General features: G+C 40.9%; 1 protein-coding gene across 2 annotated transcripts in view; it reads right to left on the minus strand.

Annotated features, from left to right (window-relative positions):
• Positions 1-25187, minus strand: part of PDE4B (phosphodiesterase 4B) — a 396360-nt gene that overhangs the window by 289154 nt on the left and 82019 nt on the right. Inside the window, exon 1 of one of the 2 annotated variants that reach the window (XM_043520764.1) lies at positions 6333-6867. The exons of the other annotated variant lie outside the window; for it this stretch is intronic. Within the exon in view, the coding sequence (XP_043376699.1) occupies positions 6333-6568 (236 nt within the window). The 5' untranslated portion in view covers positions 6569-6867. Of the gene's footprint in view, positions 1-6332; positions 6868-25187 lie in introns of those variants that run through there. 2 annotated transcript variants of the gene reach the window in all.

The following is a 25187-nucleotide window of genomic DNA, read 5'->3' on the forward strand; positions in this document are numbered from 1 at the left end:
AATATTCTGCTTCAATTGTGACAGGGTGTTTTACCCGCTTTAAGTGGCTGGGGACAGGGGGAAATCTCTCCCTTCAGGCCCCCATCGATATAGGTAGGGTTCTTAGGAAATTTATTCTTAAGAAACAGGGAAAAAATGGGTTTCGGGATTCACTGCCATCCCCATTTCTGTTAAATTTTTCTTGTTTATAGACCCTTAAAACCAGAGCTACTGAAGAGGAAGGGGGGAGGGAAATCATCTTCGTACCTTCATGCCCTTAGGGACTTGCAATTTATTTAAGTAGTCTTTGTTCCAGAAATTCTTCCTGATAGATGTGTGAGGGAATATAGACTTCTGAAAGGCAACTGACTTGGTATGGCACGACGTTTCAATTAAAAAACTAGAATGATACAAAATTACCATGGCACACATGAAATGGATTAAAAAACGGCTCACTGACTACTCTCAAAATGTAACTATACATAGGGAATCTTCATTGAAAGTATGTTTCTAGTAGAGTCCCTCAGGGATCAGTTCTTTACCCTGCACTTGAATATTTTCATCAGTGACCTGGAGAAAAACATAAAATCATCTCTGATAAAATTTGCAGATGATATAAATACTGTGGGACTGATGAATAATGAAGCAGACAAGTCTCTGATACACAGTGATCTGCGTAACTTGGTAAGCTGGGCACAAGGAAACAATGTGTGTTTCAGTGTGGTGAAATGTGAACTCATACATCAAGGAACAAAGAATGCAGGCCATATTTACAGAATGGAGGATTCTATTCTGTGAAGCAGTGACTCTGAAAAGGACTTGGAGGTCATGGTGGGTAATCAGCTAAACAGGAGCTTCCAGTGTGACACCTTAGATGGATAAACAGGGAACAGTTATATTACTTCTGTATTTGTCACTTGCATGACCACTGCTGGGATATTGTATGATGCCCTCAGTTCAGGAAGGATGTTGATCAAATGGAATGGGTACACAGAAGATCCACGAGAATGGTTAAAGGATTGGAAAACAAGCCTTATAATGAAAAACTCAAGGATCTCAATCTAGTTATCTTATCCAAGAGAAGGTTCATGGGTGACTTGATCACAATCTGTAACTACCTGGAACAAAAGTCTGATAATGGGCTCTTAAATCTTGCAGAGAAAGGTGTAACATGATCCAATGGCTGGAATTTGAAGCTAGACAAATTCAGACTGGAAATAAGGTGCACATTAACAGTTATGGTAATTAACCACAGGAACAATTTATCAGGGATTATGGTGGATTCTCCATCCTCGGCAATTTTTAAGTCAAGGCTGAATGTTTTTCTAAAAGATATGCTCCAGTTCAAACAGGAATTAATTCAAGGAAGGCTTGTTATGTTATGTTGTTATACAGGAGGTTAGACTAGATGATCACAGTGGTCCCTTCTGGCCTTAGAATTTATGAGGCATGAATGAAGAATATATAGTATGCCATATACCCTCCTCCTCTTAATTTTGACACAATATTATCTTTCCACCCCCTCACTCTGTTTTTCCTGTCTCAATAGAGACTTTAACACTGCAGTATGCCTGCATGTCAGCCAAAGTTCAGAGGAGAAATGGGAAAAGTCGAATGAGGAAACAACAGCAGCTTCCTCGCTCGCTCCAGTTTGATCAAAAAAATCCTAAGAAGCAGCCAGCTGCTCCCTGAAGAATGCAAACAGGTATATGGACCAGACTACATGGAGCTAACAAACAAGTTCGGTGTTCAGCAGTTAAAAGAACTGAGGCAATATTCTACTACTGTTGTATAGCAAGCTTGACACAACAGCCTAAAGCCATAATGTATTGGAGCTTCAGGGAGACAAGTTATGCTGAGATACTAGTCCAGTATCGTCTCAAGAACAGAAGTCATAGGTCCCAATTTTCTCCTCGGCAAAGGGAGGGGTCAATATAATGGCAGATATTCCCTACTCCAGAAGCTTCGACACAATCAGGCAACTTCTCCCTCTAGCATCATCCACCACTCCCTGGAATCCCATGAAAGCTTCTCCACTGAAGCTTTGTGGGGATTGAGGGCCCATGCCATGGTATCAGGAAGTAGAGGCTGATGGAGGGGGAAATTTGCATCCCCAGCATACTCGACTTCTTAGGGGTAAGGTATCAGCAACCAAGTTGTTTTTATAATGGGCACAGCTACACTGGCACCGCTGCAGCTGCATCACTGTAGCTCTTTAATGAAGACGCCCCATGCCGACAGGAGAGAGCTTTCCCATCAGAAGAGTTAATCCACCTCCCCAAGAGGCAGTAGCTATGTTGACGAAGCCCTCCCACCAACACAGTTCTGTCTACACAGGGGTTAAGTCGGTATAACTCTGCCGCTTAAGGGTGTGGATTTTTCATACCCCTGAGCAACGTAGTTACATTGATACAGGTCTGTAGTGTAGACCAGACCAATGTTGTTTTAACTACAGCCTCCTCAAAGAGGGGATTTTTTTTTAAAAAAATTGTTTTATACAAGTGCAGATAGCTTGCCCAATAATGAGGCTCCTCCAACAAAAGCAATGACTATCTTCATGAGTGATCAGTGAACCTTGGTCACGGGTTCTAACATGGCCACTGTCCATGCAACAGAAATCAAAATGAAAATTGATCTTGCTTTCTTCTTGCCTCTTTTCGCTGCATCACAAAGAGACACACCAGCAAAATATTTTGAGGCACCTGATTATAGAATAAGTACCATTTCCTGTGGTTTTAGGTGGCGCTCTCTTGGACTTAATGGGATACAATAGGTTGGGAGAAGGGATGGTCCAATGATTAGGGAACTGGCCTGGGACTCAGGAGACCTAGGCTCAATTCCCCACTTTGTTATAGACTTCCTGTGTGACCATGGAAACCCAAGTAGCTTCCCAGTGCCTCAGTTCCCCTTCTCTAAAATGGAGATAGCAGTACTGCCCTACCTCAGAGAAGTTTTGGTAGGATAACAGTATTGCCAACCTCAAAAGGTTCAGACATCATGAGTCAGACCTTAAAAAAAAAAAAAAAAAAGTCACAAAACGTTTAAAAAAAACACCTGAAAGTCAACCTATAACTAGTGGGCAGCCTATAACTACTTGAGGCTTTTTAGTTGACTACAGAAACAATTTTATGAGAACTGCCGGTTATCCTCAGCCATAATCAGTCCATCAGAGTTGAGCTTTTAAAAGCAACATTTCAGTTCTAGTGGGTTGCAACTAGACAAGTCTTTACTATTTGGTTTCACCAGTGTAGACAGTGCTCATTTAGCAAGGCAACATGTGACATATGCCGCAAGCTTTGATATGCCTACAGTAGGTTGTACAACTTCAGGTAATTAGAAAGATGAGTAGTTGTTCACTAGGCTTGGAACAAATTCAAATGCTATCACTTTATCGTACCATACTAATTAACTTGTTAAATTCCAGAACTGGAAATTATTTTGTAATCAAAACAGGCTGTATTTTCAAAAGTTAAGGACAGCATATGATTTATAATTTACCATAGGGTATAGTTTTTAAAATATGAAGAAATATTTTCATTTCAGTTATGGTATATTCACCTCTGGAAGGATCCTCCGTCTGACAGAAAAAATTAAAGTATACATTTCTCAATACACTTTATTTATCTCTCACATTGTATTTTCTTCATTTAGTACATATTTGATCTAAAAGAAAGATGGACATCTCAAAAATATCTAAAGCTCCACTGTGCTTTCAGATAATATGGCCCCTGCACTCTATGACATTAAAATGTAAAGTAAACAGAAAAATAAAAATATTAGCCAAAATGAGGGAGAAAATTGCAAAAACACGTTAGAAAAATCAGTTCATTTCCGTTCATTAAAAAGGCAAGGCTCATCACACAGCACAGCTGGGGATTATGCATTAAGAGATAGGGGAAGTGACCCAGGTCATATAAATATTATTAAAGAACTATTTAAAAAGTCTTGAGGACAAATATTTAAATAAAACTCTGTTAGAAACAGCAATGTGTGCTAGAGAGAGTATCTTTTGTATTTTTTTGTACAAGGAGGGCCCAATTCTGCCACCCTCACATGCTGAAAAGGGCTTTACTCCAGCAGTAGTGCCACTGACATCAACAATACTGCTCAGTGTGAATAAGGATGGCAGAATCAGGTACTTAGAGAATAAAATTATTTTTAGACCTTCTACTATGAAATATATAGGTTACAAGATATTTAATGCTGTATATATTGATCTTCCCTGTATACTGATCTTCCGGATCTTCGGGGGGGGGGGGGGGGGGGGGGGGGGAGGAAGCGGAAGAAATTTATTCTAAACAAAGAAAGCAAACAAGATATACAAACCAAAAGTACCCTATTTGGCAAGTATATGTAACACAATTGCATAAAAATTCCAATATAATTTCAGAAAAAAGTTATCTAAAAATTAAATAGTTCACTTTAATTTCAGTTGTTTCCTTTCATTTTGTAATCTGCTCAATAAAATTGAGAGTACGTACTGTTTGCTAGGGGTGGTGGGGTGTGTTATACATACATATATGTTCAAAACCTACAATACATTACATTCTTGGGATAGATGGTTTTCTTGTATTTCTAATATTAAACTTAGTATATGAGGGGAAAAATTTATATTATATGTTCATCACCATTACATTGTAAAAACCTCACAAAATTCAACAAGTATGGTTACTTTTTAAAAAAATATCTGGAATAAGAAAAACCCCAACACATACAGACAAATGAAGACACTTAATTTCCATCTGTCCATATTTTAAAAATATATTATGATTAAATATGTAAGGTTTAATTAAACCTTACATATGTCTAACCATGAGCTTAATCTGATTACACCCCCAAAACACCCACAGAAGTACCACTCTTCACAGTATATGTTCTCCCCCTCCTCCCCACCCCACATCAGCATGTATTGAGAAATTAACATCCCATTATTCCCCTGATGAGAAGATATAACAGACATTCAAGGGAATTCATGTATACAGACCTAGACACTACTGGCTAGTAACCAATTAAAGGGCTAAATGAAGCTCAAGGCCATACTAAAGTTATTATACCACTTTGGGTGCCATAATATTCTTTATAAAAAGAGATGCACCATTCCCGAACTATGAATTAGAATAAAAGGCTATGTTACAAGTTCATAAAAAAATTACATAATAAATTTGGTATTCTCGTATTCCTGTATGTATGATCAGTGTTTTTTCTTAAAAGTTTCTCACAGATCTAGAGCCAGAACGACTGTTACAGCTGCTAATTTGCCATAAACAAATATCTAAGGCAAAGGACGTTTAGTGCTTCATTTCAGAAAGTTCTTGCTTAAATGCAGCTTTGACCTTTTTCCAACACAACTCAAACACACCATTTTAAGAACAACATTCTACATTATGAAAGGAGAAACATACAAAGGGTAAATTATTTTTTGGTATATTAAAATGTCTGGTCCTTACAAATATATATGGGGTTCCCTCGTGCTCTCTTTCCTTCTCTGATTCAGTTCATAGAAAGGGAAGTTAATGAATGTGGCTGTGTGCGAGTGTGTTATACAAACATGTATGTTATTAAAAAAGTTTGGAGATTTGGCTCTAGTAGTCGACTACAGTAGGTTTATATAAAAAAAGTTTTGTATCCATAAACCACACACAATGAATTTAGGAGAGAAAATATGAACCACTCGAAATTTGAGCCACTCTTTCTTTTGTTAATCCCTTATGACTTCATTTACCTGGCTTAATACAGCAATTCCCTTTGTATTTTCACCAAGTGGTAATAAGCTTCAGCTCAAAATCAACTGTAACAGCATGCAAATTGCTGACTGCCCAAAAATGGTCAATTTAAAACATATGAATCTTAGCTACAACCTTCTTTTAAAAAAGGAGGCTGAAAGAAGGCACAACATTTTTACCAAACAAAAATAGTCAAAAGCCACTCAGTAAAGTTGTAGCCTTTACCAGCATTTAAGCCTGACAGTAGCATAGCAAAAACGACCCAGTCTATGTTCTACTGTTACCTGCAATCAAAGTTGATATAGAAAGAAAAAGCATTTCAAAGATTCCTCTGAAAGAAATCCACATGCTTTGCCTACAATATGTCTATGAAAGTTCGTGGGTGCCTGTTTTATTCAATGAAGATTAACTACAGATGCATGCATTATATGCTGTACGTATTCTGGAGAGCAGAAGCTGAATGACAATTGTACAGGCACTGCATTGTACGTATTTCAGCTGCCCTCTGTTCTGTTCATTTCACACTTGCAGCAAGTATTATGAATGGATCTCAGCTTATTTTTCAGCGTTAAAAACATAGCCGCACACGCACTGGCTTGTAAAGACAAATAGATATCAAACAGATCTTACCATGTATGCGCCACTGTGAAGCGACGGCGTTGACGGATGCTTTTATTCACCAGCAACTTTCTGAAAAAGCATGGAGAGTTCCTTGGAGAGCTGCGAGGTGAAATTTTTGGAGACGTGGGTCTGTTCCCTGGCAGTTTGGGAAGCTCAAGTTCTAAATGCATTTGTTCTTTGAAAGTCTTTATGTAGATATCTGACTCTGGAGCAGCAAGTTCCCTAGAAGAATCTTTTGCTGTCATAGCTTGGATGTTGTGTTAGCTTTCACCATTCAAAAAACATACCAAAAAACACATCACAGAGACATAGCTTCAGATTCAAATGCTGATAGATTGGCAAAGCCTAGCCCTGTCATTCACAAGGCTGAGTCCCGAATGGAAAAGCTACCTAAAACAGCAGCAGCCTAAATCGAAGAATAAGTCAATGCTTTATCAGACAGAGCTTTATCAGCCCAGCTTTCCCTCTGAAAATGCGCCAAAGTGCTTTCTGTGTCAGTAGCCTCCTTGTGGATGTGGCTTGTCTGCAAGCTATACACTGACACTCACTGAATTCATTCAGCTGAACATACCAGCTCATGAAAAATTCATAAGAACTCCCTCCCGATCAATCCTTTTAATAAAATACTTCATCAAGAAAAAATACTAGATTTGTCTGCATATACTAAGAAAATAAAGCTGTTTACAAACATATTACAAAACAGTGCAACCTGGTTCATTCAGGCCCAACATAAAAAAGATCTTCATTCAGAATTATTTGTGTAACCCACACTGCAGTAGCTCCACCCATGACATGCTTATTGGCTCAATATTGTTTTGACAACTGGACTCTATTCAGCCCTTCTTTATACTGTGCATGTGTCAGATTTTCATGAAATTTTGAAGAGGGTTCTAACACAGTTACAGTGTAACATGCTAACCTGTGTGCTCCCAAGCAGCCTCTGTACACATCCTAAGGGTCCCTGACGATGACTTTTCTGAATCAAACAAATGCTAGCATGAGCACATAATTTGCAAAAGGGAAAGGTGGGGAAGGGAAAAAATGCAAGTGGCAACCTAGCAAGAAAACAAAACAACAGCTACTCATTATTACCTGAAACTTTGGTAAAATCTGCAATAATGTGCATCCTATAGTTGGAGTAGCATGCTGTGCAGCAGTTCTCACTGCTATTATGGAGGACTATAATGGCCGAGTAGGAGCAAAACAAAAACCTTTATGGCAGTGAGAGCCCACATATCTGAAACAGAACTAAGAGCACTGAGATGGTCAGCAAAGGGTGACTGAAAGGAGATGGCTAATGCTGATGGTTGAGAAATCTGTCAATTCCACTGAAGCAGGAGGAAATTAATTTAAATCTGAACTTTTAATTTTAAAGAAAGAATGTTCCTTATGGATTTTTTTAAGATGAGCTAGTATTGTGAAATTTAATGATAGAATAGAATCATAGAAATATAGAACTGGAAGGGATCTTGATAAGTCATCTAGTCCAGTCCCCTGCACTGAGACAGGACTAAGTATTATCTAGTGCAGCAGTTCTCAAACTTTAGGAAACTGGGACCCCATTTTGATTTAAAAATTTTCACGGACCCCCCCAAGCCACCCTCTCAGCCCGAGGCCCCACGCCCACCCAACCCCACCTCTTCCCTGCCTCTTTCCGCCCCCTACCTGGGGAACACCAATCCCCGCTCCTCTCCCTCCCTCCCAGCGCCTCTTGCACGCAGCTGAACACCTCTTCTGTGACGTGCAGGAGGCACTGGGAAGGAGGCGGAGGAGGAGGAGTTGTTACTCTGGAAAGGTGGTAGGCAAAAAATGGGTGGGATGGTAGTATTAGGATTTCTGGGCATGTTGTGCTTATTCACACTGCATTTTGGTTTGTCTTGGCTTTAGGTGTACATGGGGCCAACTTTTACATATAAAAGGCAACAGATTCCAGGCAAGGAGTTTAGAGGGAAGATTATCTTGTCTTCCTGTAAATTAGAGTTGCTGGTAGTTGGAATGGAATGCTAATGGCTGGGGAATAGCTAAGAACATCCTCCATATTTAAGCAGGAGAAGATGGCCCTTTAAATAGGAAAAAAAGTTATTTCCTAGATTATGTGAAAAGTGAAGAAGGGAAAGATAGCCCATATCAAGCCAGACTAGGTGGAAGTATTCCGGCCTCTCAACAGAAGTTGAATACAGCTGCTAACATATCAATTACAGAACACACCATCCTAACCTCAGGGTCTTACATAGCTCTTTTCATCCATAGATCTCAAAGCATTTTACAAAAGTGGGTAAGTCTTATTTAGCTTCATTTTTCTGATGGGGAAATTGAAACAGAAGTTAAGTAACTTGCCCAAGGTCTCACAGCAAGTCAATAGCCAAGCTGGGAGAAGGACCCAGGTCTCCCAACCTTTAGTCCACTATATCACTGCTGCTGTTTGCCTTCATTTCTATTTCTTGGCAATATCATCAATAACATAACATTGCTTGGTTAACGCTGATGTAATGTTCACTGTGATGCATACAGACCTAAGACCTTTTCTTCCAGTATTAGCATTGTGGTTTAAGTTGGGGAAAGGTGTATAACATGAAGAGTTATAAACTCAAAAGGAGGAGGGGCAGGAACCTCCAAAAATCACTAAATCTCTCTCTTCAGTACAGTTCTCCTTCAGGCCTAAAAGCTGCTGGCACTCTCCACATAGTGGGAATGGACCAGAAAGCAGAAATACAGTAGAGAGCTTACCTCAATTGCTGCTATTCTATTTCCCTTTCCACCTGCACAAAGGTAGAAAAGACCTGTCTGCTCCCCTTCTAAAAGAGGGGATAATGAGATACTATGTTTCTAGACTCTCACCCCAGTGAAATAAAGGGAAACATTTAATCCTTTCAGAACATCAGGTGTTAATCAGCTGTTACATTACTCTTTACTTTGCCGGCATTTACAGATAAAAGACAAAAAAAACCGCTAAGAATTATTCCAACCGATTAATAAAATTCATGCAAATGCTTAATCTGGAGTTCAAAGCAAAATTTCAGGGATATTCTCTAACACATGACGAGGCAAAACAACCTATGGAGATAGTAACACTAAAAACTCATTTATTTTAGAGTTTGAAGAATTAATATTTCATCCTTTAATAAGAATATATAAAAGCAGAAAGAAAGAGTGGGGATTATACAACAGCTCAGAACACACTGCAAGAAAGAAAACCATGCAGCACAGAATAGATAAATATGAGGAGGTTACTTACCTGTAACTGGAGGTTCTTCGAGATGTGTTGACCCTATCTGTATTCCACTGAGATTTTACTCATGTGCGCCATGCATCCGAAACTGGACAATTTGGAAGTAGTAGCATCCGTTGGTCTGTGCATGCACTCTTCACCTCATGGTTTCGTCCGAGGTGATGACCTCCTCTTCTTAGAGTGATAGTCCCTATTGTATTCCACTGAGGGTGATTAACAAGCAGTACCTTGGATGGTACAGTTGAATGGAGGGCAGTCATGTCAAATGAGGCATCCGTCAAAGAGTCCTGCACCAAACCGTAGCGGCCCTACATATGTCTGAAAGTGGCCCACCTATGTGCGGGCTGCCATGTGGCCAAGGAGAGATAAGGAAGTCCTGACTGGGACAGATGAACTGTTGACTACCGGGTGATGAGTTCCTGCAGAGCCTGGAACCTGTCCCTGGATAGGTAAGCTTGTGACCAAGTTGATGGACGCCCCTATGAAGTCTAGGAACTGTGAGAGAATCAAAGTTGATTTTTCAACATTGAAGCTGACTTCCAGGGATGAAAGAAGTCTGAGCAACATGGAAGTCAAGATTCCAGCTCTGTCTCTGGATTGTGCTACTATAAGCCAGCCACCAAGATTGGGGAAGCGATGGAGGTTGGCTGCTATGACAGAGAAAACTTTGGAAAAGTCCCAAGGAGCAGTGAAGAGTCCAAATGGTAGGACCCTGTACTGAAAATGCTGATGGCCCACAGTGAACCACAAGAATCTTTTGTGGGTTGGATGGATGTCTATGTAAAAATCAGTGTCCTGCATATTGAGAGCTGTAAACCACATGTCTTTTTCTAGAGACAGTATGATGGCTGCTAAGGTGACCATACAAAACTTGGGCTTGTGGATAAAGTGATTGAGGCAATGGATCTCCAGGATTGGCCTCCACCCTCTCTTCTTCTTGGGTACCAGGAAGTAAGTCAAATAGAACCTTGTGCCCTGATAGTTCAGAGGAACATATTCTATAGCTCCCCTTTGTGGTAGAAGTCTACTTCTAGGGCCAGGATATTATCATGAGAGTGGTCCCTTTAAAGGGATGGAGGCGGGGGACATGGATAGAGGTAGAGTGGGGAACTCAATTGTATAGCAATAGTGGATGACATACAGGACCCACTTGTCCATTGTTATTGCACTCCAGGCTGGTAAGATGACCCCCAAAGGAGGTGGGTTGGTTGCATTTCCATGGTGGTTGACAGCACTCTAGCGGCACTCAAATATCGTTTCTGAGAGGTTTGAATGTGAGATGATGAAGATTACCAAGGCAGACACAGGGAGCCAGATCACTGGGGCTTCTGGAACTTACGAGTAGGTTTGTATGGACTCTGGTGGAAGAACTGGGGAGTCCTGAATCTCTGTGTAGGTGACAGAACTTCTGCTTGTCTGCAGGTGTATCAATACCCAGTGATCGAAGTCTGAATCTGGAATCCTTGACATAGTGGAGGGAATTGTTGGTCTTCTGATTAAACAGGTGCGACTCATCAAATGGAAGGTCCTCAATGGCATTCTGCACCTCTCTGGGGAAACCAGATGAGTGCACCCTTATTCCCTCTGTATGAGGATGCATGTGGCCAAAGAGTGTGATGAGGTATCTGTAGCATCCATGGCTGAATGTAGAGCCATTCTAGCCACCGACTTGTCTTCCTCCAGGATATATTGGAAACATACTCAATCTAGCTGAGGCAGCTTTTCAGTAAAGTCCTATAATTTACTATAGTTAAGGAAGTCATATTTGGCTAACAAGGCCTGGTAGTTTGAAATTAGAGGCTTGTTGAAGAGAAGACCCTGTGTCCCAAAATGTCTAAGCATCTGCCCTCCTTATCTGTCAGGTTGGTGCATGAGTGTTGCTGCCTGGATTGTTCTCTGTTGCTGCTTACACCACAAGGAAATTGGGGGGGGGGGGCGGGGGTGAGAAAAGGAACTCCAACCACTTAGCTGGTACGTAGTCTCTCTTCTCTGCCTCCACATTTGGACTGGCTGAAGAATGGCATCATTGATTGGTAGAGCAATGCTGCTCGGTACCAAGGAATAAAGGATGTCCAGGAGCTTGTCTTGTACTTCCTGCAGTGGAATATGAAGTTCATCCACCGCCCTTTGCAGGAGTTCTTGAATTGCTGAAAGTCATCTGGAGGTGAGGGGGCGGCTGAAGTTACTGCAGCATTGGAGAGGATGATGGGAAATGCTCTTGCTCCGGCAGTATTGTCACATCTGGACTCATTGGTTTGTCCTCCACAACCAGTTCAGCACGCCCTAAGCGGCGATAGGGGCGAAGCCTCCCTGGCTGAATGGGCAGGTTCCAAGGGTGGGTACTGGGGCCAGGATCCCTGATAAAGGCAGCAAGATGGATCCGGCAGATGTTGTGGAGGCCCCATGGAGAGGGCAACCAATGACTTCCCTGCTGCTGGAGAGGAGGGTACTCCCACACTGGTAGCAGTCCTTTAGAGTACTCATAGTGGTGGTAGGGAATGGGCAGCCTTTGTGCTCCATTGTAATCCTCCAATGACAAGAACTCAGATCCCAGTTCTGATGGTGGTACCATCAGAGCCGGTGGAAACACATAAACCACAGGCAGATGAGTCGAAGCGTGACCTGATTTCACCAAGTCCTGGATAGGAATCAGACCTCCCCAGTGCAGTTTGCAGAGGAAGCCATGGAGAACTCGGTTCTCTACGATGAACCACTCATGTGGTTCTGGTCATTTCTCTGATCGCCCCAGTGTTAACAATATCTGTTCCATAGCTGGAGCCAGTGTCGGAGCAGAGGACTGCCCCAGAACTGACAGATCCCTTGTCTTAAAGGAGGAAGACCTTGAGGGCAGACAGGTGTCAGTGCTCAGTACCAGGGGATCTGCTGAAATGCTCAGTCTCTCTGTGGCTGGAACTCATGGAAGGAACATTGTCCTTCTTTGGTTTGGAGGAAGACTTACTGCATGCTTATGCACAGGCCTCCTTGCCTGCCAACTAGGCCCTGTCATGGGGTCCATAGCGGCAGTACCACCAGAGCCAGACTCAATCTCTGTAGCCAGAGGTGCACTCCTGGCTTGCTCAGGCCCATATACACACGGGGTTCCCTGGCGTGGGTTGGACTGAGGCCTCATGGCGACTTCCATGAGGTGCTTCTTGAGGTGGAGAGCCCGGCTTTCTCAGGTATAGCTATTGGCCAAACTTACCTAGAACCTGGTGTTTCCAATAATGGAAATTTGAAATAACTAACAGCCTGAGTTTTTTCCTGACCACAACAATATGAGATTCTTGGACAATTGAACAAAGAACACTGAAGCCTGGCTGAAAAAGCTCATTAACCCAGAAAATGGTTAATATATACAATCAACAACCTGGAACAAAACCTTTAAGAGCAACTTCTACTAAACTTGCTCATATCTACACATGAAACACTGGAATCATAGTAAGGAGCCCCAGAACCAGTCTACAGAAGCTAAGTGAGAGAGGCAAAAACTAAGAGGATGACCAATACCGTACCTATTGAATCAGAGAGTTAAGTAGCGGAAGCTTTTTCTAAACTAAACCTCCAAACTTTGAGACTATCCACAACTGCCAACAAGGATGGGTTATATTTTCAATTAACATTTTTTCCTGCTAAAGATTCTATTATTTATACATTTTTAAGCCCTGGTATTAGGATAAAAATAAAAAAACCAGTCCAGTGCACAAAAGTGGAAAGATGTGTATGCTGTGGGAGAGGAAAGGTAGTTGGCTGACTCTCTTTACAATGCTTTCTGCCAGTGTCAGAGTAATTGGGTGCTTCTTCCAAAAGGAATACTTTGTGAAAACACATTTAGATCAAAATAATTAGGAAGCTCCTCACTCTGTCACTTAGATCATTGTTCCACACAGAGACATTAGCAAGGATGAGTCAACCCCATAGAAAATAAAAAAAGTAAGAAAAAACTGTTCATGTAACAGATGCTGGAAAACTATATTTTCTTCACAAGACATACTCTGAGTCCCAAAAGATAATGCTAACCTGTCAACGAATTCACTAGAGGGGTATTTCAAAAGAAATGCAGATTGCTGGTACTGCATAAGAACGGCCATACTGGGTCAGACCAAAGGTCCATCCAGCCCAGTACCCTGTCTATCGACAGTGGCCAATGCCAGGTGCCCCAGAGGGAGTGAACCTAACAGGTAATGATCAAGTGATCTCTCTCCTGCCATCCATCTCCACCCTCTGACTAGTGATTAAAAAAAGACAAAACTTCATTTTATAATAAAGGAGTCGGTTTAAATATCAGATTTTAACATTTTATTTGAAAAGTAAAAATTACTGCCCTTTCCAATACCCTTAACTTGAGAATTTTAATAATCTTATTTTTAGGTAATATAGTGATTATTAAAATACAGTTCTACCTTGAAAAGAATTACTGTGGAAATGACACATTTTTGCTCAACAGATAAGCTCCCCATGTGTGTGCAGAGTAATATGTGCTTGCTCTCAATGTAAGTCCCAACTGCTTTTTACTCATGTTAGCTCTGGGAAGACTTTGGTTATAAGGGAGAGAAAGTTTGATTCCATTCCCTCTAATGCAGCATCAATGGAGGGGTTTACGTGGTTCTGGTTATTTACTTGTGCAAACACAGTGATGACAGTAGGGTTGCACAGGTGTCACAGAGGGGAGATCACCATCTCCAGAACCTTTATTAATAAATAGTGATTTGGCGAAAGAAAGAAGCTAATTTGATTCTCCAGAACTGGCAGTGAGAAAAACCACCATCTTTTAATTTGTAAACTGAGCAATTGTGATGTGGAAACCACTAAGACATAATACATATTAAACTTCACATTGATATACAGTCACTTTTCAGGGGAGAATTGTACTTTAAATACCATCAATGTTAGTTTTGTAGTGCTCCTATGAAATATAGACCAACAAATGAAAATTATTTTAAGGAACATAATGGATTCCCTGTAGAAATTTAAAAATAATATCCCCTTTCAAGAAGGCCCAAGTGACATGCTGAATGCATTCCACTGATAAGTACTGTTGGCAAAATATTTAGCAGGAACACAGTCAGTCTCCCGTTTGAATTCAAGGATGTTAATTCTTTCTGTTCTACTCTTGAATTTGCCATTAGCTCTGTCTGAAAAAGCAGCAAATCTGACAAAAAAATAAGCCCTTATTTTCAAACTAGAAATGAGTCAATCAAAAATATTTAGTGTTTTGTGGGTTTTTTAAAATCACCCTATATATATCTCCCCCACCCCAACAACTATTTTTTCTTGAAACGCTTGTTTTATTTATATTAGGCCTGAACAACAGGAATTGTGTCAATCTGACTCAAGATGCAGGTGCTCAACCATTCGTTACTACAGTATGGTAAAGGAAAAGGCATACTGCAGCATAGTAAATGACGTCCTAAATCATATGTAACCCCAGTGTATAAAAATAATAAAATTGTAATAGCAAAGGTGTTATTTCGAATAAGCCAGAAAGAGCTCTGACTCAGTAGACAACAAAAAGAGCTCTCAATAGTGTGCTCTTTTATGGAACTCTGAACAATGTCCAACAAACAGTCTTTTGGACTAGGAAATGGAAATAATTTTTGAACAGACTGTTTCAGTTTTCTTTTTTCATTCTGTTAAAGAAAAAAAAAATCTCACACTCTCCTCCTTCTGCTTGTTTGCAACATCTGCTGCTTCACAGCCTAGAGCTTCTGGAAGGTGGCCTCTGAAGAGTGCCATTAAAAAATTTGCAACATGTCTGAGGGCTTTGCTTACTTTTTACTGAAAAATTTCCCAGTGGTGGTTAAAAAGAAGCTGCAATACATCTCTGACTATTAAATGCATGTATACACTGTGGTGTGATTTAGCATTAGCAAGACCGATTCGCCACGCTAAAGCGATAGAAAAATCTGTTTGAATTTCTCATACTATTTACAATTCACTGCAATATCCACTAGCACAAGATGAAAGATAAAATTTTGATTTTAATTTATTGGTTTAAAATTATACAGTCAATAGCTCTACTCCCACATCAAATGACTGGACAAATACAACTACTTTTTGCAAAAGCTATCAAAAGGGACCACTGTGGGGTATTATAAATGGTCATAACACAACATACAGCAACAATTTGGTTTGCAGAATAAAAAGAGCTGGGGGACAAAGTGTAAAAAGAAAGAAGCAGCAAGAAGCTATTGGAAAAGATTGTCCTTGAATTTATCTTAAATATTCTGGTAAAATTATCCAAATGTAATTTTTTACTGCCGGTTGAACAAGATTTATCCCACTTCTAAGCAGTGGTAGTTCTGAACTCTTGGTATTTAATCACAGTATATTCAATTTTCTTGGTATAGACTGTTTAAACTGTCTATACCAAGAAATTTGGCTTAATTTTTGGCTTTTCCCCTTTCAGAGACACGAGCATCATTTGTGTTACAGCATTTTGTATTCTATATATTTTGTCTCTTCAGAAATGCCCCGTCCTCCTAGTGAGACCAAGAGAACATGGAAGACTTGGTTCATACTAGCCAGAGATAAATGACTCTACCTCAACAAAAGACGCATCAACACTATTCACTTGTATGGATGCTACGCTACATGTTGATAACAGTTACCACCTTAATGTGGCCAGCCTGAAGTTTAGATCTCTTAAAGAGAACACTGGTTGCAGGTGTTCCTATAAAAACTACCCAAGTTCAGAATACAGGTGAAGTCACAGAAGAGTAATGGTAACCATGGTCCATTTATTGTTACAAATTATGCAATATATATCAGAGGTGGCCAAACTTACTGACCCTCTGAGCCGCATATGACAATCTTCAGACGTTCAAGAGCTAGGGCATGCCTGCCAGGGCTCGGGGCTTCAGCCCCGCTCCTGATGAAGCCCCAAGACCCCTCGCCCCGCTGGGAAGAAGCCCCAAGACCTCACTCCCTGCTGGGCAGAAGGCTCTACACCACCACCCCACTGCAAGGCAGGAGTCCCAAGCTCCCCCCAAGTCTGGTAGGTGGAGAATGGGGGACGTGCGAGGGGGCTCCATGAGCTGCACTTTAATGGTAAAAGAGCCGCATATGGCTCGCAAGCCCCAGTTTGGCCACCCCGGCAATATATTTTGATTCCATGGTGACAGGTGACAGAGATAGGTAGCCACATTTTTTCTACATTCTGCAATTTTTAGTACCCAGATTACAAAGGAAAATAAGTTTTTAATGATGCTATAAAAGCTACCAAGTTGTCATTTTTTTCTTACAGGCATTCAGAATGTTTTCTTCTGGTAGCAACAACCTTGTATGGAAATAAGTGTGGGGGTTTTTTTTAAAAAAAACTGGTATATAAGGCATGAAGTACTCACTCTATTCATGCTGGGAATTTCCTCAGCAAGTTTGACTCTATTTGGTTTAGAATATTTCTTAAAGACTTTTTAACAGCCTGCTCTGTTATTCACTGAGGGTAATCACAGTTGTCAGGCTGTGATGTTGGCTGCTTAAGAATACAGAACTAAAAATGTATATTCTATTAATGAGATTGTGACAAACTCCACACTGGGTCCAAAGGAGTTACAGGACAATACTGGGCCCAGGTAGCCCCACCCCTTCCAACCTGCAGAGCATGATCCAATTAGAGAGGAAGCTTAAAAGAGAGTAACTCAGCTCAGTCAGGGGCAGGAAGACAGATCTACCCTGAGAGCTCCTGGACAAGGTGCTGAAGACACCTCCATGTGAGAAATAGGAGTGTGTGCTTGAGCCCAGTTGGGGCTTTTCTTTTTCTTTTGTTATCTTATAGTGGAACTGAAGACATGGGAAGAGATGGATGGTAGGAAGTGATCCAAGGAGGGTCACTCTGAGGGTACCCCAGGGTACCACATATTGTTGACTCCCACAGTGCCCTGGGTCAGAACCTGGTGGAATGGGAGGGCCCAAGCTCCCCTAACAATTTCCCCAGCTGCAGCAGGGTCATAAGCCACATTCCAGTGCCATTTCCCCTCTGACAGAGGACAAGGACACTGCAAACCCAAGGTGAAGCTAAACTTATCCTCGGGTGAGGAACCTGATTGAAAGGCCTTCCTGCTCAGAGGCAATACTGGGTGTACTGCCCATTACACCACCTGGCCCTCTGAGGGCTCTATTACAGAGACCAATAAGCAAATTTACTCTTCACAGACAAAAACCCATGTGATCACTTCTGAGACTGAGATTCCAATGCAACATATAAGAATGTTTTGCAATATTACACATTTCATACATGCAGAGTTTGAGAAGCAGCTTCAGAGAGAGAGGACCAACAAAACCCCCAAAAGCTATTGCCCAGACTGGTCTCTCTGTCTCTCACCTGTAACCCAGGATGCAATTCTATCAATTTTTTGGTGTCTGCACTTAGATGGCCAATCAGGTTTGTAATTAGTGCCAGTTGCAATGGTATCTTCTATGATAAGGACTCTGATCCCCGAGAATTGAACTGAGACCACTGATTCGTTACTGATCACTGATTCTGGCTGTCTCTAAACAGCCATACAATAGAAAATTTGTTCACTACTAATTCGGGGTAGTTTTGAACCAGCATACTAGATATAAAAGGTTCAGTTATTGCAGCCACTATTATATTACCCAGTCAAACTGGCTGCAGCTAGTGTGGTATATGTATAATCTTCTGGTAAAAATTATAGCAATACTAAACACTTAAATATGAATTTTAAATACATTTCAATATCTACTTTTTTTATAAATAGAGAGAAAATGACATGTTATAAACCCAACACTAAACATAAGCAGGATAAAAATATATCCTAATTGATAAAGGATAATCACATACAACTGATTCAAGCATCCACTTCATCAAATAATTCATACACTCTTCTACTATCCCTACCCTTTGTAATTATAAATTACAACTGGAACAGAAGTTGGACCATGGGGCATGACTTACTCAGAGAAAATTCCAATTTAAGTCAATAGTAACTAGCAATGGGTGAATCTTAAAATATTCTGAAATCTGGTTCGAAGAAGCAGAGCCAAATATCTTGGGTCTTGGAAATCTCCAGTATGGAACTGCGCTAAGAATAGTGTCTCTCTCAGTATTTTGGTGTTTGTGCAATATACCCAAATACTGGCAAACAAAGAGTGGAAAAAAAATCAGTCCAAAAGTTAATACAGCCTCCACCTTGAGGCACCTCTCATCCTTGAGAAGATTTTAGGAGCAACTTAAATGGCGCAAGTTATAAACAGACCTTTATTTACCTATGTTGGTGACATCAGCTAAAACTATTAAAAGTGACCGCATCATAAGAATTGTAATCCCACCACAGGCTCTGTTTACTTTTTGCATTTCTCTCGGTTTAGAAAATGAAAAATCAATGAAATCTGTTTCATTTTCAGATTCTCAATTCTGTAATGTTTGGATTTCAAACACTGCAGGTACATAGTTATTTGTTTATAAACAATGTCTTCTTCAATGCATAGTTAAAATTTTATTGTGTTAGTTTTTTTTATAGAAAAAACTTTCCAAGTATACATATTTTGGGCTAAATTTTAAGTTCATTATGTCCATTTAATTACATATATTTTTCACTACAATATTCTCTTTGCAACTCAGAAATAACGTGTATTTAGATCTAGAATATAAGCACATGTGTAAAGTGTTTGTTGCCTATGAAAAGGTGTAAATCATGGCTTTGTCATGAGTCTTTAACTAAGGGTAAACACATTGTTGTGCTGTCCCTGGAGCACAGGGCAGATTATGAATTTGAGTCAGAATCCGCTTTCTAGGCTCCCGTTTGCTCTGAGGCGGAAAGTATCCTGTTCCAGATATAGACCCGATGCAAGTGTATCGTCAGTCCCTGGGGTGGTAGTGACCATGTTAGATGGGTGGAGCCAAGACTCTACCATTCTCTACCACCTCCTGCCCACCAATGTAGGAGTTTGGGGGAGACAAGGGTAGCAGTTCTGTGCAGGCTACATCTCTTCCTTCTCTACTACACATGATATGACTACCCACCAAAGGAGTACTTTCCAACCACTGTCCTCCCTTTCACAGCAGCACAAGCTCGGCCACAATTCATAATTCAACACAAAATTGTAGCTGGTCTGGTAGCCTATTGTTAGGTTGTCTGACACTTCCCATTATAAGGCCCTATTTTCAGTTACTTAAACTTTACTAAACTTTAAACATTGGAGCTCAAAATGTTCCATACTGGGTATCTGCCTCAGGCTGGTTTTTTGTTTGTTTAATTTCAGCCAAAATGGTTCAGCCATTTCTGGGAATGGGGCCAGGGAAAAAATGTTTTTCAATGTTAAAAAAAAAATCTGGTGATCTTTTTTGTTGGAAAGTTCTAACAACCGGATACTTTGGAGCACAAACCTGAAATCTGGCAGCGGAATAGCCTTTGTGTCAGAGATGTGCCTTTTTGCCATCCTTGTAAAAATCCATCCCAGTTTGGCCAAATTTGAAAAATTGCAGTTTGCATATGCTTAGTAGACATTTGCTAAAGTTTAACAGCTAAAATTACTGAGGATTCTGCCCCTGCTGAGCATACTCAAGCCTCTCACAGCTCCTAGTGCTGACCAGACTCTGCCTGCACCATCCCCACAGAGCATACACAGAGCAGGTCCTGGACTGCACATGCTCCATCCTCTTACAGATACTGTAAGTGACTGCACTGTGTAAGCAGCACCCACACAGAACAACTGTGCTTGTTCCCTCCAGCTGAGGGCTAAAGGGGTGAAGACACATTGTCCCTGGAATGGCTGCTCGCAGCTGCTCTGTGCCAGGGTGAGGCTGTGCACCTCTCTCTCAATCCTGTGTTCCCAGTAACTGCCCCCTGTTGGCACTCAGGCAGTGTGTAGGAGGAAACTGATTCAGGAAATGCCAAAATTAAGGCTGCCTGTGGAACCCTTTGTGTGTATGTATTATGAAACACTATTTTTTCCAGAGAACCCCTGCCTCATTTAGTGCACAGAATAGATGGTGCTCACTTAAAGAACAGGTTGCTATTAGATATTTTCAAAATTCATCTATGTTCTCATCATCCTTTTTTTCTGGCCTTGGCAAATGCCATCCTGCCCACTCATGTCATTCAGAATACAGCTGCAAAGATCATCTTCCTAGCCCGTTGCTTTGACCATACCATCCCTCTGTTTGCAGCCCTACCTTAACTTTCTAGGCTCTTCATGACCCATCCCCACCCTACCTATCACCTCTGATCAGTCCATGTTGCCAGCCTCCGTTGCTCACTTCTTAAATTTTCAATCAAGCACATTCATGCTTCCTCTTATGCTGCCGCTCACGCCTGGAAGAAGTTCCCCATCAACATCCGCAAAAGTAATTCATTATCCTTCTTCAAATCTCTCTTTTGCCATATAGCAAGTCTAAGGGGAAAAACAATTGAAGACAGTTGGCAGTTTTTCAAAGAGACATTATTAAGGGCACAAGAGCAAACTATCCCACTGCGTAGGAAAGATAGGAAGTATGGCAAGAAACAACCCTGGCTTAACCAGGAGATCTTCAATGATCAAAAACCTCAAAAGAGTCCTACAAAAAGGGGAAACTCAGTCAAATTACAAAGGATGAATATAAACAAATAACACAAGTATGTAGGGACAAAGTTAGAAAAGCCTGTGCACAAAACAAGATCACACTAGCTAGGGACAAAAGGAAACAATAAAATATTCTACAAATACATTAGAAGCAAGAGGAAGACCAAGGACAGAGTAGGCCCATTACTCAATGAGTGGGGAAAGACAATAACAGAAAATGTGGAAATGGCAGATGTACTTAATGACTTCTTGGTGAAAACTGAAACAAAGAAGGTTGGTGGCAACTGGACGTCTAACATAGTGAATGCCAGTGAAAATGAGCTAGGATCAAAAAGTTTAAAATAGAGAAAGAACAAGTCAAAAATTACTGAGACAAGTTATAGGTCTTCAAATCACTAGGGCCTGATGAAATGCATCCTATAATACTCAAGGAGCTGACTGAGGAGATATCTGAGCCATTAGCAATTATCTTTGAAAAGTCATTGAAGACGGGAGACATTCCAGAAGACCGGAAAAGGGCAAATATAGTGCCCATCTATAAAAAGGAAATAAGGACAACCCAGGGAATTACAGACCAGTCAGCTTAACTTCATTATCTTTCCAGGTACAGGAGCAAATAATTAAGCAATCTATTTGCAAATACCTAGAAGATAATAAGGTGATAAGTAACAGTCAGCATGGATTTGTCAAGAACAAATCATGTCAAACCAACCTGATAACAAGGCTTGTTACCCTGTCAGAGAAAGCTGATAGCAGGGAAGCTGCAGATGTGGTATATCTTGACTTTGTAAGGCTTTTGATACGATCTCGCATGACCTTCTCCAACAAATTAGGGTAATACAACCTAGATGGAGCTACTATAAGGTGCGTGCAAAACTGGTTGGAAAATCGTTCCCAGAGAGTAGTTATCAGTGGTTCACAGTCATGCTGGAAGGGCATAATGAGTGGGGTGCTGCAGGAATCGGTTCTGGGTCCGGTTCTGTTCAATATCTTTATGCCATTATCTAAATCATTGATGGAGAGTACACTTATAAAGTTTGAAGATGATACCAAGCTGGGAAGGGTTGCAAGTGCTATGGAGGATAGGAATAAAATTCAAAATGATCTGGACAAACTGGAGAAATAGTGTGAAGTAAATAGGATGAAATTCAATAAGGACAAATGCAAAGTACTCCACTTAGGAAGGAACAATCAGCTGCACACATACAAAATGGGAAATGACTGCCTAGGAAGGAGTACTGCAAAAAGGGATCTGCTGGTCACAGTGGATCACAAGCTAAATACGAGTCAACAGTGTAACGCTGTTGCAAAAAAAGCAAACATCATTCTGGGATGTATTAGCAGGAGTATTGTAAGCAAGACACGAGAAGTAATTCTTCTGCTCTACTCCGCGCTTATTAGGCCTCAGCTGGAGTATTGTGTCCAGTTCTGGGCACCACATTTCAGGAAAGATGTGGACAAATTGAAGAAAGTCCAGAGAAGAGCAATAAAAATGATTAAAGGTCTAGAAAACACAACCTATGAGGGAAGATTGAAAAAATTGGGTTTGGTTAGTCTAGAGAAGAGAAGACTGAGAGGGGATATGATAACTGTTTTCAAGTATATAAAAGGTTGTTACAAGGAGGAGGAGGAAGAATTATTCTTCTTAACCTCTGAGGATAGGACAAGAAGCAATGGGCTTAAATTGCAGCAAGGGCGGTTAGGTTGGACATTAGGAAAAACTGTCAGAGTGGTTAAGCACCAGAATAAATTGCCTAGGGAGGTTGAGGAATCTCCATCATTGGGGATTTTTAAGAGCAGGTTGGATAAACACCTGTCAGGGATGGTCTAGATAATACTTAGTCCTGCCTTGAATGTAGAGGACTGGACTAGATGACCTCTCAAGGTCCCTTCCAGTTCTAGGATTCTATGAAACTACTGCCCATCCTGCTGATCATTATTGTCTCATTGGTTCCTTGATCTCTTCCAGTAAGTCAGTCTGTATCCATCTGTCATCTCTTGTTTTATACTTGTTTATGTCGGCTCTCCTGGGTAGGGGCAATCTTGGTGATCTATATAGCTCCTAGCACAATGGGGTCCTGGTCCATAACTGTGGCTCCTAAGTGTTTCGGTAATGCAAATAATAAATGTATAATAATAGTATTGCTTTCTACTGGTCATTAAATGTGTGGCCCAATGCCTTGTTTATGGCACACAATTAAACCCTGCTCTGAAGACAGAATTATTAATTTCCCCACAGGCTCATCACTACCATATCATAGTGCATCACAAACATTCATGAATTTATTTTCCCAATATCCCTTTGAGATGAGGGGTTATTGCACATAGGAACTCTGTGGCAGAGGCTGGGACAGAATCCAGTTTTCTAGGGCAGCATTCAACAACATTAACCTGGAGACCTTCCTTTCTCTTCCTGCAGTCCCCTACCTCATTCACTATACACCTTCTAACTTATGCAACAAATGAAGCAGGACTCCTGTCTCCTTCACTACACAACCCGATTTATCCCCACAGCAACTCCATGCTGTGCACCGAATGAGACAGGGGGCCTGTGGGAAAGATAATAAATGATCACGTAATGAAAGATTGAATCATAATGCATATGCACAAGGGAACCAAATTAATGTTGCATAGGCAACCTTAATTCTGTTGTTTCCTAACTTGAATGCTTGACTTTGCAACCTTAATAATGTTCTTTTAACGTTTTGGTTGGTGTGTGTTTGTGTACATAATATATTGAATAGCAATGTACTCTATGGTTAGCCCAGCTTAGCCACTAGAAGAAAGCTGCTTTGATTCAAGCTCCACGTAAAAAAGAAAAATTCTCTTGTGATTATGTAACTACCAAAAAAATGCTCAGATTAAATCTGTTATCCTTAGCAGAAGGTTTCAACTTAATTTTCAGTTGTTTCAAATTCTTCTCTGATTCAGCTTACCTGCATTTGCTATATTCTCTATTTTAGAAGGCTGTGAGGATGAAATATGAACGTTAGGATTTTTCAGTAGGTTCATTTTCTTTTTGCTAATTGGTGCTGACGCATCTCTTCCAGTTCTAGATACAGTTCAAGCTGTCCCATTTCCATTTCGCTGGAGATGTACAGCTTTAATTGAATCATTAAAACTTCTTTCCTTTGTGTGCCTGCAGCCACCTCTGTGTTCAGCCTTCACTGTTTTCAGGCAAATCTTACAATACCAAACTTCAGGATCATTTTCAGTAAATTTAATGGGCTCTGCTTGGAACACACACACAAAAGGAAAAGGGGTTCTACTACTGTTGGACAAATAAGCAGATTTATATTATAATACTCAAACAAAAACAAACCAAGAACATATAAAATTCCAAGAGCAAGTATAAAATATATTGTATATCAAACAGCAATTTAAGAATCCCGAACAACTGATGGTTAATGCAAACAATAGATTGATTTAGAATTATTCTATATGATCTATACAGCCATTATAAACCATAATTATTCTATATAGTGTGGCAGAGCTCCGATCTTGTCCCCGTGGGTCCCGTGCTTCCAGGCAGTTTATGCTAGCCTCAGAGGCTCACTGTAACCCTCCACATAGCCCTTCTCTCTCTAGGGCCAGGGTACAGTCTACTGCCCTTTTCATCATAAGCCAGCAAGGAGGTTGGCGAGAGAACTCCCACAGTCTCTGTTGTCCCTACGGTCTTATTCAAGAACACTCCTGACGGGGGCCTCTCTTCCCCTTCCAGGAGATGTTTCTGTAGTGGCAGGTTGGGGGGAATCCAGGCCCACCCTCTACTCCGGGTTCCGGCCCAGGGACCCTAACGGCAGCAGCTGTTGGCAGCCGACCTTTCACTGCCAGAGTTGCTACATTTCCCTGGGCCACTTCCCCACAGCTCCCCCGCTTCTTTCTCTTAATGCCTTCTTCACCCTTACCTTAGGGCTCCCTTTCCAGTGGTTTGAGGGTGTCTTCATTACCCAGCCCTTCAGATGCACTTCCTCTCCTCTAGCTCTCCTCAACCTGACTGGAGTGAGCCCATCATAGTATCAGATGGGCCTCAATTAGAGTCAGATGTTCACATTAGCTTAACAGCCTCACCTGACTCTTTGCAGGTTAATTGAAGTCAGGTGTTCTCATTAGCC

This window comes from Chelonia mydas, chromosome 8, assembly GCF_015237465.2.
Source record: "Chelonia mydas isolate rCheMyd1 chromosome 8, rCheMyd1.pri.v2, whole genome shotgun sequence".
Lineage (NCBI taxonomy): Eukaryota > Metazoa > Chordata > Testudines > Cheloniidae > Chelonia > Chelonia mydas.